Source organism: Pyricularia pennisetigena, chromosome 5 (assembly GCF_004337985.1).
Source record: "Pyricularia pennisetigena strain Br36 chromosome 5, whole genome shotgun sequence".
Taxonomy (NCBI): domain Eukaryota; kingdom Fungi; phylum Ascomycota; class Sordariomycetes; order Magnaporthales; family Pyriculariaceae; genus Pyricularia; species Pyricularia pennisetigena.
This window is the reverse complement of record NC_043743.1, coordinates 3,925,757-3,940,353: the sequence shown is the minus strand read 5'-3', so window position 1 is coordinate 3,940,353 and position 14,597 is coordinate 3,925,757. Positions and strand designations below refer to the sequence as shown.

At 51.3% G+C, this 14,597-nt stretch overlaps 4 protein-coding genes across 4 annotated transcripts; 2 read left to right on the top strand and 2 right to left on the bottom strand.

Annotated features, from left to right (window-relative positions):
- Positions 1–117: 117 nt before the first annotated feature.
- Positions 118–2,241, top strand: PpBr36_09036 (uncharacterized protein; the record flags this gene model as incomplete). Its single annotated transcript, XM_029896160.1, has 1 exon — positions 118–2,241. One exon carries the CDS (start codon positions 118–120, stop codon positions 2,239–2,241), a length of 2,124 nt encoding a protein of 707 aa, XP_029746671.1.
- A 1,004-nt stretch (positions 2,242–3,245) lies between these two features.
- PpBr36_09035 (uncharacterized protein) lies at positions 3,246–6,890 on the bottom strand (the record flags this gene model as incomplete). The annotated part of the gene is made up of 1 exon (XM_029896159.1): positions 3,246–6,890. One exon carries the CDS (start codon positions 6,888–6,890, stop codon positions 3,246–3,248), a length of 3,645 nt encoding a protein of 1,214 aa, XP_029746670.1.
- Positions 6,891–11,336: 4,446 nt separating this feature from the next.
- PpBr36_09034 (uncharacterized protein) lies at positions 11,337–12,168 on the top strand (the record flags this gene model as incomplete). Its single annotated transcript, XM_029896158.1, has 3 exons — positions 11,337–11,404; positions 11,661–11,773; positions 11,876–12,168. The coding sequence occupies 3 exons, from the start codon at positions 11,337–11,339 to the stop codon at positions 12,166–12,168; spliced, it is 474 nt and encodes a 157-aa protein (XP_029746669.1).
- A 1,697-nt stretch (positions 12,169–13,865) lies between these two features.
- Positions 13,866–14,242, bottom strand: PpBr36_09033 (uncharacterized protein; the record flags this gene model as incomplete). Its single annotated transcript, XM_029896157.1, has 2 exons — positions 13,866–13,968; positions 14,100–14,242. The coding sequence occupies 2 exons, from the start codon at positions 14,240–14,242 to the stop codon at positions 13,866–13,868; spliced, it is 246 nt and encodes an 81-aa protein (XP_029746668.1).
- Between the last annotated feature and the right edge of the window lie 355 nt (positions 14,243–14,597).

Below are 14,597 nucleotides of genomic sequence, written 5' to 3'. Positions count from 1 at the left end.
AAAAAAAAAAAAAAAAGTCCAATCTGCCTTCTTTCAAAGCCACCAAAGATTACCAGTGTTACACTACAGCTTGCTCTGCAGACAAACCAGCCTTCACCTGCGGATCCAAATCCAGCAATGGCGCCAGGCCTCAAGGCCCCCCGGAGGCCCAAGCCTGCCGCGCGGCCAAATCCTATCAAGGCAATTCAGGACCAAGCATGGCAGCAGCAACGCCGAGCAAGCCAGAGCCCAGCCCCTTCCATGTCCCCAGCGCCAGAGGCCCGCCCTGCGCAACCGGGTGGTAGGAAAAGCCAGTGCCCCAACAAGAACTGTCCAAACCCAAACATCGTTGACGGTACTTGTCGGACCTGTGGTCGAGTTGCCGACGACAGCAACATTGTGGCAGAAATCCAGTTCGGCGAAACTGCTGGTGGTGCTGCCGTGGTACAGGGTAGCTATGTCGGTCCCGATGGTGGCGTCCGTTTGTCAGGAGGCCAAGGGGGTCGCCGGATTGCTGGAACCAATACATCTTCAGAGGCCAGAGAAAAAGCCCTTCGTGAGGCCCGGAGTCTTATACAGGGGTTTGCAAATTCGCTTAACCTTCCCGAGCGCACTGTTAACGGCGCCAGCCAACTCTTCAAACTTGCCAGCTCTCGAAATTTTACCCAAGGTCGCTCTTCTGTCTACGTTGCCGCCATGTGCCTTTACGCAGCTTGCAGAAAGGAGACTAGTTGCAAGATAATGCTCATGGACCTCGCTGACTTGGTGCAGCACGATGTCTTCCACCTTGGCCGCATGTACAAGGCTTTTATCAGCGATATTGGTGCCGGTGGCAACTACAACCCCATCTTCGTCGAGGATTTGATCTACAGGTTTGCTGCCCGCTTGGAATTTGGAGACAAAACCAACAAGGTTGCCAGCACTGCAGTACGGTTAGTGCAGCGGATGGACCGGGACTGGATGGTTCTTGGCCGCCGACCATCCGGTATATGTGGTGCCTGTCTGATCATGGCGGCGAGAATGAACAACTTTCGCCGCACAGTACGGGAGGTTGTCTTCATCGCCAAGGTCACAATGCACACTCTTCAACAACGCTTAAACGAATTCGCCGAAGTCCCTTCAGCCAAACTCACCGTTGATGATTTCTTGATGCGGGACTTTTTGTACGAGCAGATGGACCCTCCAGCCTATTACAAAAAGACGGCTGAATACCAAGCAAAACTCAAGGAGCGGCGGAAAAAGCGCAAGCGCGACGAGGTTGACGACGGAGAAGAGGAAAGAAGGGTTGACGCCGATGGTTTTGCCATCCCAGCCGTTCCAAATAGGACAGATGCGCCATCTTCGCAAAATCAAGAACCTGGTGATATAGAGGAGGGGCTTTCGGACGCAAACTCCCATCTTGACGACCTGGCACGGCAGTTTGGTTCTCAGGGTGCAGTCCCCAGTTCTTCCGAGGCTGCTGGATCACCTGCTCCCGCTGCACCAGGAAGTGGCTCGCAGCCTGGTAGACCCAAGAAACAACCTCAAGGTAGTAGCGTCCGCAAGCTTCCCAAAGTCGAGAAGCCGGCTTATGTCACCGAGGAATGGGATGAGGACGAAGAGCTTCTGGAAATGGAGATCACGGAAAATATGATGAACCCATCCACGACTGAAGGCGCTATGCGACTTGCCAACGCGGCTGAGCTTGCTGCGCTGAAATTCTTCGCCGACCCCGAAAAGCAGTCTTATCTAGATAAGCCAGAGGTCGAAGAGGACGAGTTCGCTGACGACCCAGAAGTTATGTACTGTCTTCTCGGTAAGGAAGAGGTGGAGTTGAAGACGCAGCTCTGGGTCAATCAGAACAAGGACTGGATGCGCAAGCAGCAGGAAAAGGAATTCAAAGCACGCCTAGCTGCAACGAATCCACCAAAGCCTGGCCGCGGCAATCGGGCCAAGAAACCACGCATTGGCGAGGGTCAGACGTCTCCAGCAGACTCGGCAACGGATGCCACGCTCGAAATGATTGACCGTCGCCAATTCTCGAAGCGTATCGACTATGATGCTGTCCGAAGCATGCTTAGCACCGGCGGGCCGGGCTCGGCGGGCGGCAGTCTTGCCACGAGTAGGCAGACAAGCCGGGCTGGTAGCGTTGCTGTGGGTGGGGCTGAGGAAGAAGAGGACGAGGACGAGGACGAGGAGGAAGAAGCAGAAGAAGAAGAGGATGAAACACGTGTTGAAGACGATGCTGAGGAAGAAGATGATCATCCCAGTGTTGACGACTAGTGGCAAGAGCATGAATGAAGACACTTACTCTGATTGTTGCACGTCGTGCAATCCCACGATTGCCAAATACGCCCAGCCTCGTCTCAGCAATGCAGAAGGCTGTCTGCTAGGAGAATCTGAATGATAGATATATTTACATAGACTCACCAGGATAGATTTAACGATGCCATTTTGGTCGTCTTACATCATCATAAAGATCACTCCGTGAACCGTAGCATTCAAACTGATCAACGGGGGATTTCTAATCTACCACATGAACATCCAGTGTACGGGCACCTTACATGTCGAACTCATCTCAAGAACCAGAAGCACAGCCATCGTAGCAAACCATGCCACCATCACCGCGCAGATCCCAGCCCATCTCCTTGTAGCTTCGCGGTCACGGGCAAGGGACTAGCTAGGCACCAAGGCCAGGCAAATGTCTATGTGAAGACAGCCCTTTTTTCTTTCTTTTTTTCTTTAGCTGGAGTCAAAGTCTGTTGTTCATCAAGTCAAGGTTCGTCACAAGGTTCAAAAGTATCTAATGTTGCAAGGCTTGGAACCTAAATATTGGTTTGTTATATACAGGCGTAGCTGAAGTCGCGAATAAGACCAGCAAGGACTTGGACCATTCGTATCAATTGAGGAAAAAAAAAAAAAAAAAAGAAAAGAAAAAAAGTGCAATATTGAGATGCTATTGGTATCGAGAAAATTCAAAGAAAAAATGCAGTATTCCTTCCGATGAACCCCATCCAGGGTCTCTTTTTCCCAAGCCGGTTGATGAGATGATGCATAATCCGCTAAAATATGACAAAGAAAATACTGACAATAGTGCAATGAAAAGATATTCAGAGCATGTAGATCATGACAAAGGAAAAGTAAATGTCTTTGTAAGTTTTGCTGCAAGGTTGTCCATGAAACTTTGATCTTCGCGTTGATACTTTGCCGAATAGATGAAATCATCTAGGGCCAGTGGCGTCTTTGACTGTTTTCAGATTTGGCGGTTTGTTTTGTTAACCCGTTACTCACGGGGCTTCTTTATTTTTCCTTCGTCCAAAGAGGGTGTTTTTTCTCCTCACTCCAGAAGTTCCATCAGCTTCGGCCATGTTGCCCCCTTCGGTTTCAATCCTTCTTGCCTCTTTCAGCGCCTCCCTTCTTTCAAGACGTCGCTCGTCAATAGTTTCCTGGCTCAGATGCCCAAAGCCATTGCGTCTCCGGAAGGTGGCCTCTATGACCAAGTTGCAGTCGAGCAGCCTGCGAGGCAGCGCTTGAACAACCCCAAACATCTCCATCGGGTCCTGAACTGCGCGGATCTCATTCTCGCCCAGCTTGAAAATCCCGAGCGCCACACGGAACAGGGTCCGGCTGCCCTCGTAGAAGAAGACGTCCCAGACGCGTAACGTCGTCTCTATCGGCAAGGTGCCGATGAAGCACGACATGAACCATGCCGTCATGCACAAGGTGATTGGAGGAAGGCGATCAGATGGTGCGACAGCAGCGCCCTTGCCAGCCTTCCGCGACGATTTCTTGGCCTTGGCGGCGCCGTTACCTTGGGTTTGTGGACGAGGGGCTTCACCGTCGAGCTCGCTGCCGACCTTGGCCCAAACTCCCGGCATAGAGTCCTTAACGGCGCCCATAAGCACTCCCAAATCAACCTTGGATCCCTCGAGCGACATTTCGTGGGTTCCCGGCAGGTGCAAGATGGTAATGACGTTCAGCAGCCAAAAAGCTTGCTCCTCTGTTTCCACGAACAACAATAGAAGGCCGGCCAGGAAGTTCAGGCTCTGGCAATATCCGATCTGAGGGTTATAGATGGCAAAGGCAAGCAATACCCTTCGCAAGCTGCTGATGATCTTGGGTTCTCCGGTCCCGCTTTCCGTACCTTCGCTGTCTTCGGGTTCCGCGGTCGAGAATCGGAAGCTCGCGTTGTCGGGAAACGTGCGATGTAAATCACGCTCGATCGCCTCGACATCAACTTCCTTCGGCTCACCTGGTCTCTGGGAGCGCTTTATGAGGTCGTCATAGACACCAGCGTGCTTGGCAAGAATGCTTGGTCCCCCTGCGTAATAGAACCATGCCGCGCCCCGCCATTCTGGCGGTATACCTTTGCGAATAAAACGCTTAGTTTTAGCAGTGCGCGGAGGGAACCTATCTGGCTGATCCGCAATCAACCCGGAATCCTTGAGGTACGCCGCCCACTTCTTTTTCCTGCGGGCAAGGTAGGCGCTGTACTGAGTGTCCCAGGCATCATACTGCTCGCGTGAAATGTACTGGTTATGTTTCCGGAAGCCATACCGATCCCGAGCGGAAGGATCGTCTTCCTCGGGTGCGGAGAAGAGTTGATTGTTCGTATTGGTGGACGTTATGGGTGATGTTTCCGTCTGTGCTGCTGTCGGAAGCGGTGGCTCGTCGTTGGAGAGGACGGTTGTGAGATCTGGGCTTGACACCGAGGTCCTAGGTCCCTTGCTTAACGACGGGGTGGATCTGTGTGTACGCGTTGACTTGGTGCTGACGTTTCGTCCAATCATAGAGTTGTCGTCAGTGTCCAGAAGCTTGGCAGAATCGTGTTTGCTGCTGGATGAATCGGTTGTCTTGTGCGGAATTTGCCTGGAAGGTTCATTTGGTGTTGGTTGGCCAGGGCCCGTAGCCTCAGAATCGCTTTGCGGAAGCCCAGAGTTTCTGAAGAAGGCCGCCGAATCCCGTACAAACACTGGCCCATCTGCATTGTTTGCTGCCAGTATCTTGCCCGGCAGCGGCAAGGAATCGTCCATAGCCTCGCGAATTTGCGTTCCAACGTTGCCATGAGTCCTCGAAGAATTCCTTGAGTGGGATAGGGAGTAAGAGGTCGAGCGGCTACGATTCCGGACACTGCTGCCCCTTCTTGGGCTATCCATATCGTTATCCTCGGCACCCGTCGAGTCCGCAAATCCCTTTTCGTACATGCCCATGACGTCTTCTACGCTCAGTCCGTTGTCATCCGTGCCATGGCCGTGCCCAGACAACGAGATTGATGTTTTCGAGCTGTTCTTAGTGTGTATGCTACTCCTCTCGGTTCCAACATTGGAGTACATAGTACCCTGTGTCGTCGAGCCTGTGAGCTGAGAACGGTAACTTGAGCGCATTTCCTCCTCGTCAGCGGCCCAAGGTGCAGCTTCCCTGCCATGGCCGGTCAAACTCGGCTGCTTCTTCAATGAACCATTGCTCTCCTCACGCCTGTATGCCATCTGTGGCCTCGACAGGCCCGGGGATATCATGCCATTTGAAGAACTGGGACCCGGTGCGGTTAGTGTTGTCGTTGCCGTGCGAGGCATCGTTCGGTAGGCGACGTTGAGGCGGTCGTTGGAAGGCCGGGTACGGGTACTCGGTATCGAGGAATATGTTGCGGCGGACTTGGCGGACGAGACAGAAGGGCCTCTCTGCCGTGGCCAGCCTGCTGTTTCAGGGGCATGTATTTGGCTGTTACCGCTGTAGGTCTCGTCTTGGTCGAAATGTCCAATTGGGCGGGGGTTAGACGGCAGCGTCTGCATGTTGGGCCGGGAGACGCTCGGGTTGCGAGGTCGTGAAAAGTTTTCAACGGCCATTGTTGAGTCCTCACCCGCTCGGCTGCTGGACGGCCGGGACGAAGGTGGCGTGCTTGGGCGATATGTGACAGGACCGGGTGGCTGATTTGCAGACGTAGAAGTAAAATATGGGCTTTTGGGGCTGCAGGCAGGGGCAGCCGTATTCGGTCTACGGATGTAGGGGTCTTCCTGCTCGAGATCCGGGAACTCAGGTATGCCTGGGGACGAGGGCTGAAGTGGTTTTTGATACGGGTGTACAGGCGCAGCCGAATCGAAAAGGGGAGGATGGGAGCTGAGACCCGGGAAACGGGACGAGGTTTGCGAGTGATAGGAGGCGAATGATTTTCGGGTTGGGGATTGCAGGGGCGTCGTCGGCGCTGACAAGGAGGTAGATGAAATAGTAGGGGATCTCACGGTATTGTTGAAGCTAGCAGAGGTGGGAATTGAGGTCTCGTAGGAGGAGGTTGTGGTGGTTGTGGTAATGCTGCCCCCAAAAGAATTATTGCTGATGCCGGTGAGGGAGGGCCATTCGGGTGATATTGGCGGCGATGCGGGTATTGTCAAGGGCGGCGACGGCGAGTAGAATTGAGTCGGGCGGCCATCGGATGACGAGAATACATCTTGACACAAAAAGGAGTCGCCATCACGGTCAGAATAGCCATGCCGAGAATGCAAAGGTTGTTGATGGAAGCCCCGTGCAAGGGCATGAGTGGTTGACTCGTGGGGCTGCCCTGGCACTTCTGAGGCGTTCGCCTGTTTCGTCGTGGGTCGCTGTCGCAGACGGTTGGCGTTGGCGTGCCAGTGGGAGTGGTGCTGGTGCTGGTGCTGGTTCTGGTGCTGCAGCATCTGCTCGCTACGGTAGGAACTGTTTCCATTCAGGCTGGAACCCCTAGGAGGTAGAAATACTCCAGCGACGAGGCCAGGACCGGAATCTGTATTTGCAGCTGGGTTTCCATCCGGATTTGCACTCGTCGCTGCGGTGCGAAGGACTCGTCGTTTGGACCTAGACCGGACGGCACTGTGGTTGCTGGCTGTGCTGATTTTGCTGGTGCCCTCCTCTGCATCGGCCGCATAAACATCGTCCGACTCGTACCCAGACCAGCTTGACATTGTTGTGCCTGCGCCTCTGGCAGCCGTGAAGGATTTTTTTTTTGTTTGTTTGGTAAGGTGAGGAATGTTACCGTGGTCGCGCTGTGCTTTGCTGCGACAGTCCCCTGTCAGCACTCACTGCAAAGCAACAAACAGCGCCTCTCTCGATTACTACGAGGGTGATGTTGTTGGGAGCGGCACAACCGCAGCACGCGCTGATGAGTCGGTAGCAAACGCCAGCTGCAACATCGCTCGCTTGGTACGTTTTGAAGGATATTCTAGAGGATTTGTGCACCAGCACAAGGATTCAGCGACGGACCGTCACCGGGTTTTTCTTCAATTGTGGGCTGCTCCTGACTCCCTACCAACTCGTATCGGGGGGCCTGTTGTCTGCTCGGTTATTGTCTTTGTAATGTACTGTATGGTACTGTACTGTACTGTAAAAAAAAAAAGTACGCTAACCGACGAGCAAACAAGAACAAACAATGACAATCATTCTTGGGTTTTGGCACATGCACACAAAATGTAAAATAATAAAATCAAAGAAATCAAAAGGCTGACTCTTTCCCCCGAACCCAAAGCAAGCTTCATAAAAGTGCCTACTCTAGGTAAAGGCAGGTTACTGTAGTGTTCCGTCAGGGCAATCAAATTATTCAAATCTCTTTCCTGCTCCATCCGCTATTTTCTTTCCCCTGGCCCCGGCCCAAATGTTTTCCCCGCTAGGACACCCCTGTCCAAAAAATCCCGCCCAAAACAACAAGTCCCCACGCTCGCTTCCATCCCAACGACCGGATGACAGGTGGTAAAGCAGCCTGTCAAGCAATAGAATCCAAGAGATCGACATCTTTTTCTCTCCAAAAGGAGACCTAACAAGGCCGCGGCACTCAATTCGAGGCTAGTATGGTAGACCAGCCCGGATCCCGACAAGTCGGGCGGAAGTTGTTTGCATGGTATTTATTACGGCAGGTCGTTATTACCACTAAAAGCCTCGCTTGCCCGGCTTTTGACTGGTTGATGCCTTTTCCCATGTGCCGTCGTCAGTCTGCTCCTGCGGGGTCTTTGCCTGTGTGGCCGGCCCGCGGCAGGCAACACAGATGAGGATTGTCAACTCGTTCCGTAAATTGGACCCAGTATGACAAGCTGCCCGCTAGGGCGTTACCCATCGCCCAAGTCCGTACTAGCGAGGCCTCGAGGTTATCTAGGTTGAGTGTGGTCATTTCTTTTGCAGCCGTCACTACAGTATTTCGTTATTACTGTACAGGTTAGCTCGTTCACCGAGTGCTTTTGGGTGCCGATTCCGCACCTCGCCTACATCCCGTGAGGCATGGAGTATCTCATTTTCGATCTATCTACTGTGTGCGAGAAGCGAAGCTACTGATATTGGATCCATTTGGTACCTGACTGGTCAGTCGGTGTTGTGACAACGCAAAGAACACAGTTTACTACGACCAAGTACATAGTAATACTCGTACCCCGTTATAAAGTAAGCTTATCCTCAAAGGGATAGGGGGACGCGCATGTAAACCCTATTGCTCTGCAAGCTGACTACCTAACATGCGAAGTGCAGTACAATACTACCTAACCTCCATCATGAGGCCTTGCTTGGCAGGCACGCGAATTTGCGCTGCGATTACCTGGAGAGGACAGAACATGATCTGCAGTATTCCTCTCCTTGCGTTCCGGAAACCCGGAACTCCCAGGCCTAGACTAGAGATTGATTTACATGTTTGCCCAGTCTCGTGCATGTCGATGAGTGAGTATTCATTCGCCTCTGGCCTGTCTTGCCCCCTTCGAATCTGTTCAAAAGTTGGGTTTCAAAATCAAAGAGCGGACGCTCGACCTGAAGCAGCCGAGATGCAAGATGGCCATGATTGACAGGCCCCTTCCGTGCTGGCCCACCCACCCGGAGGGGCGGCCACCAACTTTTCCCCCTTTGCCTAGAAATCTGTCTCCAATTCGCAAGTCTGAGCGGCGGTCATTAATGACAACCATCACGTATACCTTGTCAGCCACCATCTAACCCAAGCGAAAAGCTCCCTCTATCAAGTTCCTTTTAAGTCTATCGTAGGTATCCGCTCCACAAGATCTTCTCGAAGACGCCTTCCGAAATTGCTGTGGATATACAGTATGTACAGTACATCTTGTGCGCTTAGCAAACGGTAGCGAATTAGACCATGTTTTCGGCAGGTACCCGATCGAGTAAAGAGGATTGGCGAGATGATTTATGGAATCTTGAACGGCGAGAGAACAATTCTATCAGTGGAGATTCAAACTTCAATGTTTGCTTGGGTTGAAAAGTCTGTTTCTCCACTCCAGAAACGAGGTCTCGGGGCTCCCGGGGTTGCAATCCGGAATTAGGTATTGGTTCAGAAGAGGGAAAAAAAAAAAAAAAAAAAAAAAAAAAAAGAACGTGGTGACGGCAGTTTTCCCCACTCCGTCTCCCTTCCTACGCACACTCAAAACCTGTCACAGCATGCAACTTTTTGCCCTTTGTCCTGCCTACTTGATGTAGTTTTCTATGCAGTCAAAATTCGCAGGTGTATTTGATGGCATCAGTGGCACAACCTTCCTTTTTGACATTTCCCCGTTCGGGGTCCGGCCCTACGTTAGTGGGTGATCGAATCTCCGAGTGGCTTTTGTGACGGGATGACAGCCTCGACAAATAACTGGGATACGGTTGGTAATCTTGGCTTGAGCCACGACAAAGACAAAACAAATGAATCCACAAATATTGCAGGTCGAGTCTGTATTCGATCACCGCACTGCTACTGCTGCTGCTGCTGCTGCTGCTGCTAACCTAAATCAAAACGAGGACACCTTCCAAATTCGTCTTCTGACTCCAAAGGGGAAAGTATCGGTCAAGTTGAAGCCAACATCTTGGCTGCCTTGTTGGGAGAGCTAGCTTACGCCTAATTGATCAAAGACAGCACTCGTTGACTGACTGTGCTCCAGCAAGGTTGTGTTAGGCGGACACCTAGGCGCAGGTGCCTTATTGTTAGGCAGTTAAACCTCTTATCTTTTTGGCGTTTGTACCGAGAGAATGGTGCGTGCGTACAACTGACATTCTGCCAAATAGTGCAATTCCCATAATCGACGCGTTGGCTTAGGACGGGAAATGGTTTATTGAGTCAAGCGCTGGGACGCGTACCGGTAGTGTGGCGTTTTTGACCGAGGTCTTAATGTACTCCTCTATACTGTATGTACCACCTACCTATCTTGCAAGTAATACTCCGTATTCTTGCCGATCCACTGCAGCTTCTATTACGTGCAGCTCTGCTGCGTACCGTACTCGGTACACTTTGTCTCCATAGGTTGGGCTCCTGTTCGACAATTGTCTCTCCACTGCGATCAATTCCATGGAATAATTTCATACTACCAATCAACTGCACAGTAGTTACAGACGGAAAATATCCAGCCGTGGAATCTCACTGACATGCCGACGTCAATCGCGATAACTGCGAACTGCGATACCCCCGCTTGAGATACACGGAGCTTTCCAGCACGTGGGTCAAAGCTGTCTATTCCTCACCAATCACATCATCGACGGTTTAGCTACTTGCCTAGGTTTGCTACTGCTTACCTCGTTGCTTGGCTGTCTTTGCCTCTCAACGGGTCCGATCCAGCTCGAGCACAACAAGGAAAAGCAACCAAGTACGAAGTGCCTACTGTAAACAGACAGAGATTTACAAGGGGTCTGTGCTTGTGTGATTGCTTCTCATGCTCCGGAGCTCCCTTTCAATTGCTTATGCCGTGTGTGGCGTCTTTTCGACCCTGTCTGCAGCTTGAACCCTCCAGCCACCCTAAACATGAGAAATCGGTACCTTAGCCACCAGGCAAACATGCAGTTACCTAGTGGTAGCCTTTCCATCAAACATGATTGATTGCACGCGCAACATCCCATCCACTTCTCCACATTCATCCAGCCTACCCGGATCTCAGGAGCTTGGACCTTACCACCCCAAGGTGGGTCTGGGATGGAGGTACCAGATACCGTCATCTTGACGATAACCTTGGACCAATTCAAGGTCACCCGCAACTTTGGCCCGATTTACCTAATGGGTGCTTTGGGCCAGCCTCTGATGGCGCAGCCGGGACATGGCAGCAACAGCTTGTAGCCAACCCTGACGCAAGCGCTTGGGAGGGGAGCTGGAGCTAGCTTCCCCTCGTCTCCTTCTGTCTCTCTCTCCCTCTGCGCCCGTCTGTCTGTTCCCCCTTCTGGCTTGCTGCGCAACCCACCTCCCTCCATTTTCTGGCACTTTGCGCAACAGCTTACCCCTGGACCTCCCACACATCTGACCAACAACACCCCCGATCTTCCACCCGTCTCCAGCTGTTCTTCCTTCTTTTCCCCCGTATAACACCCAGTTTTTCACTCGCACCTGCTATTACTCTTGCCTGATACAGCTCAACCAGCTCTGTCTAGCCATAAACACTACCAATTGACTTTTACTTATTCTACTTTTCACCATGTCCCGCAAGCGAAAGCAAGATGAAGAGCTTGTTTCTCTCCCCAGTGATGACGAGGAGGAAGAAGAGTAAGTAGACCATACGCTGTACCCCTATTCGCCTCCTTTTTCTTTTCTCTATTTTGTTATGCGCCGTCTATGCGCCGGCATGGGACAGCTTTGCGCTCAAGAAGGGGGGCATTGTGTCCCGGGGCCAGTTCAGATCCAAAAGTCTCAGCTTGATAGCCTTCAAATGCGTTACCTTCAATCTGAGGGCTCAAGAAGATTTTCTCCATTGGGCTATTCTATCGCGCACAGTTTGGTACTAACAATTTCCGGCTGCTAGATATGTGAGCGACGAGGATGAAGAGGAGCACGACGACGATGGCGAAGAGGAAGAAGAAGAAGAGGAAGATGCAGAGGAGAACGGCGATGATGCTGGCGAGAATGGCACGACCGGTACGTAGACCTGTGATTTGCGCATCCGAGCCATCGACCAATTTCCCTACAACCTCACATCCCTCTACCTGAAGCAACCTGCTGACTGGCGCATTCTCGCAGACCATGCCCCTCCAAGCAAGAAACAAAAGACAGATGTCGCTTCGGATGAAAAGGCGCCCACTAAGGATGCCGACGACGAAGACGCCGAAGAGGAGAATGGCGACGACGCCGCTGAGGAGGAGAACGGTGAGAATGGCGAGGAGGCCGAAGATGATGACGATGCTGCCGAGGACGCCGCGGATGATGTTCCAGCCAAGGGTACTCCTGTCAATGTCTCCAAAGGAGCTGCCGAGGACGGAGACTCGTACGCTGAAGTCGCGGCGGCCGGTGGCGACGATGACAAGGCGGATTAGGCAGGAAACTTGTTGGTGTTTTTCACAACATGTTCCTTTATTTTGCTCCGATACATGCAATTTATCTAGCTTTCGGTTGAACTTGCTGCTTTGGTATTGTACAGCGCTGTCGAGCTGATGTTGTCCCTACTACATACGCATATTTTATCATGGTGATTGGACTTGGTCGCAACGCAACAAAAGACTCTAACAATTGTGTTGATTGTCGTTGACGGGGGGGTGGTGGTTTTTATTTCTTTTATTTTGAGCCTCAACCAAGCTGTTGGGTCTTATGGGGCCAGGTCAGGCATCCATCCATCTCTACCTCTGCAGCTCTGCTGCACCGAGGCCCAATGCCCGCCCCCACAATGGATGCTAAGGTAAGAAAGCTATTTCCGTAGCTGGACCTGTCAGGTGAAGATACATACATGCCTGTTCCCTCCCGTACTGTCCTTGCCTATCTCTTGTGGCCTCGCTTAACTATTGGAACTTGGAAGTCGCCAGGTGGTGCGTATTACCCGGAAAGCAAGCACCCAACGGTGCGTCTTGGGTAGCGTGCGTCTTGAGAATAGGTAGTTACCTAGGGGGGATTTGTTTTTTGAGCCGTGCTGTTGATCTGCATACCCATATGTACTTTTTTTTTTCTTGTTCCTCATTCAGCCTTGATGATGAAGAGCAGAGAGGCTTTGCTTATGTTGAGCGGCAGTACCACAAATTGGCTCGGCTGCCCATTTTCCCACGCAATCTCGGGCCTGCTTGTGGTACCCTACCATTTCGCGGTTTGTCGTGTCCCACCAGCACATCGAGTCGATTTGGCGGCTTCTGTTCCTTGCTTCTGCCCCTGCAAGACTTGCAAATTATCCCGAGTTTGGGTATGTTCTTTGTATATTCAGTAGATCTTGCTAGAGCCGACTCGGCCGTGCAGATCATAGCATGTACCTATGGGTCCCTTTGCTCAAGGACACCAGTGGGTTATTTTGTATTTGAATATTTGAGCTGGCAACGGACTCGGGATCTGGGTTCGCGACAAAAAAAAAAAAAAAAAAAAAAAAAAAAAAAAAAAAAAAAAAAAAAGAGAAATCGTTGAATGCTCTCACTTTTTCTTATTTCTTTCCATTTGCGCAACCATGTTGCCACATCGATACCTTTTTTTTCGCCCAATATGTCTAGCAGACCTCTCTCTCATGGTCATTGACATATCTGAATCACTGGTTTCAACCATGGCTCGCCTCACTATTCCTTTCATGGATAATCAACCTGTCGATTTTTTAATTTCAATCAACAGAAGCCCAAATTGTACAAACGAATGATGAAACGCAAGTTCATAAAAGTCTTCGTCGAGAACGTAGGTGGTATAGCATGGTTTACTTGCGGTATCATCCATATATTCCATTGATTTGTCTCCCTTTAACCAAGATGTATTGACATCCACTAGCATTATTCTCAATACCACCGTCAAGAGCACTTCGCCAATATCCAGCATGGCTTTCTTTTTTTTTTCTTGCTTGTTATTTTATAGTAGATGGCAAAACTGGGGCAACGACACGTCTGCTCAACATTGAGATAAATTTACCGGGCAACGTCACCCACGATATGGTTATGAGCCGACTCCCACGGCTCAGGTTACCGGCGAGACGACGCCGAGCCGCCAACTTGCAGAAGTTACCAGCCTGGGTGGTGAGATACGCTGACCTTATGGAGCGTCGCTGCCTTACTTATCAAACGCCATTCTTGACCGCTAGGACGAAATATCGGAGACGGTAAAGCTGCGTAGCCAGCTCGGCCTTGGACTCTCCTCCTCCAGGAGAGACCGTCGAGATACTAAGGAGGCGTGCGAGAGAGGTTTTGGAAAAAGGCCAAGTCGTTAACGGGTGGTCAGAAACTGTCAGTGACTGTACTGGCAAAGCCCAGATGCTTTTTTTCCTTCCCCTTCTGTCATCTGCTGCTCAGACCGACGATCTTTGAGGGAAGAAGGGGCCGAGCTGGAACCTGCAGCCGCGTTCTGTCGTGCCGAGCAGGACGTGGCTGGGTTTGTGTGTGAGTCTGCCAGGGTGAGGGCGCCTCCGATGGTCAGTTGGATGGGCACTGTTGCCATTGCAGAGATCGGCAAGAGTTTACACCCGCTAGTCAGCAAAGACCCAATCGTGCTCGACGAACCCACCATTCCCATATACTCCAGGCAGTAGTGATGTATGCCCTTGCCAGCTACGCAGATGTCAGCAGCCACCATCCGACTTGTGTTCGTAGATGATTTAGTTCTAATGAAGGATAGTACAAGGGTCTGTCTTATATTGTATAAGATGAAAAAATAAATAAAAGATATGACGTAGCGTTCTGTAGTAGGTTGACGATAATAGGAAAGAAAAGAAATCCAACTAATCTCGGGCTTCCGGCAAAATGGCACCGTTTCAGGCTTACTACTCGTTCAAGCAAAAGCCTTCATATCACAT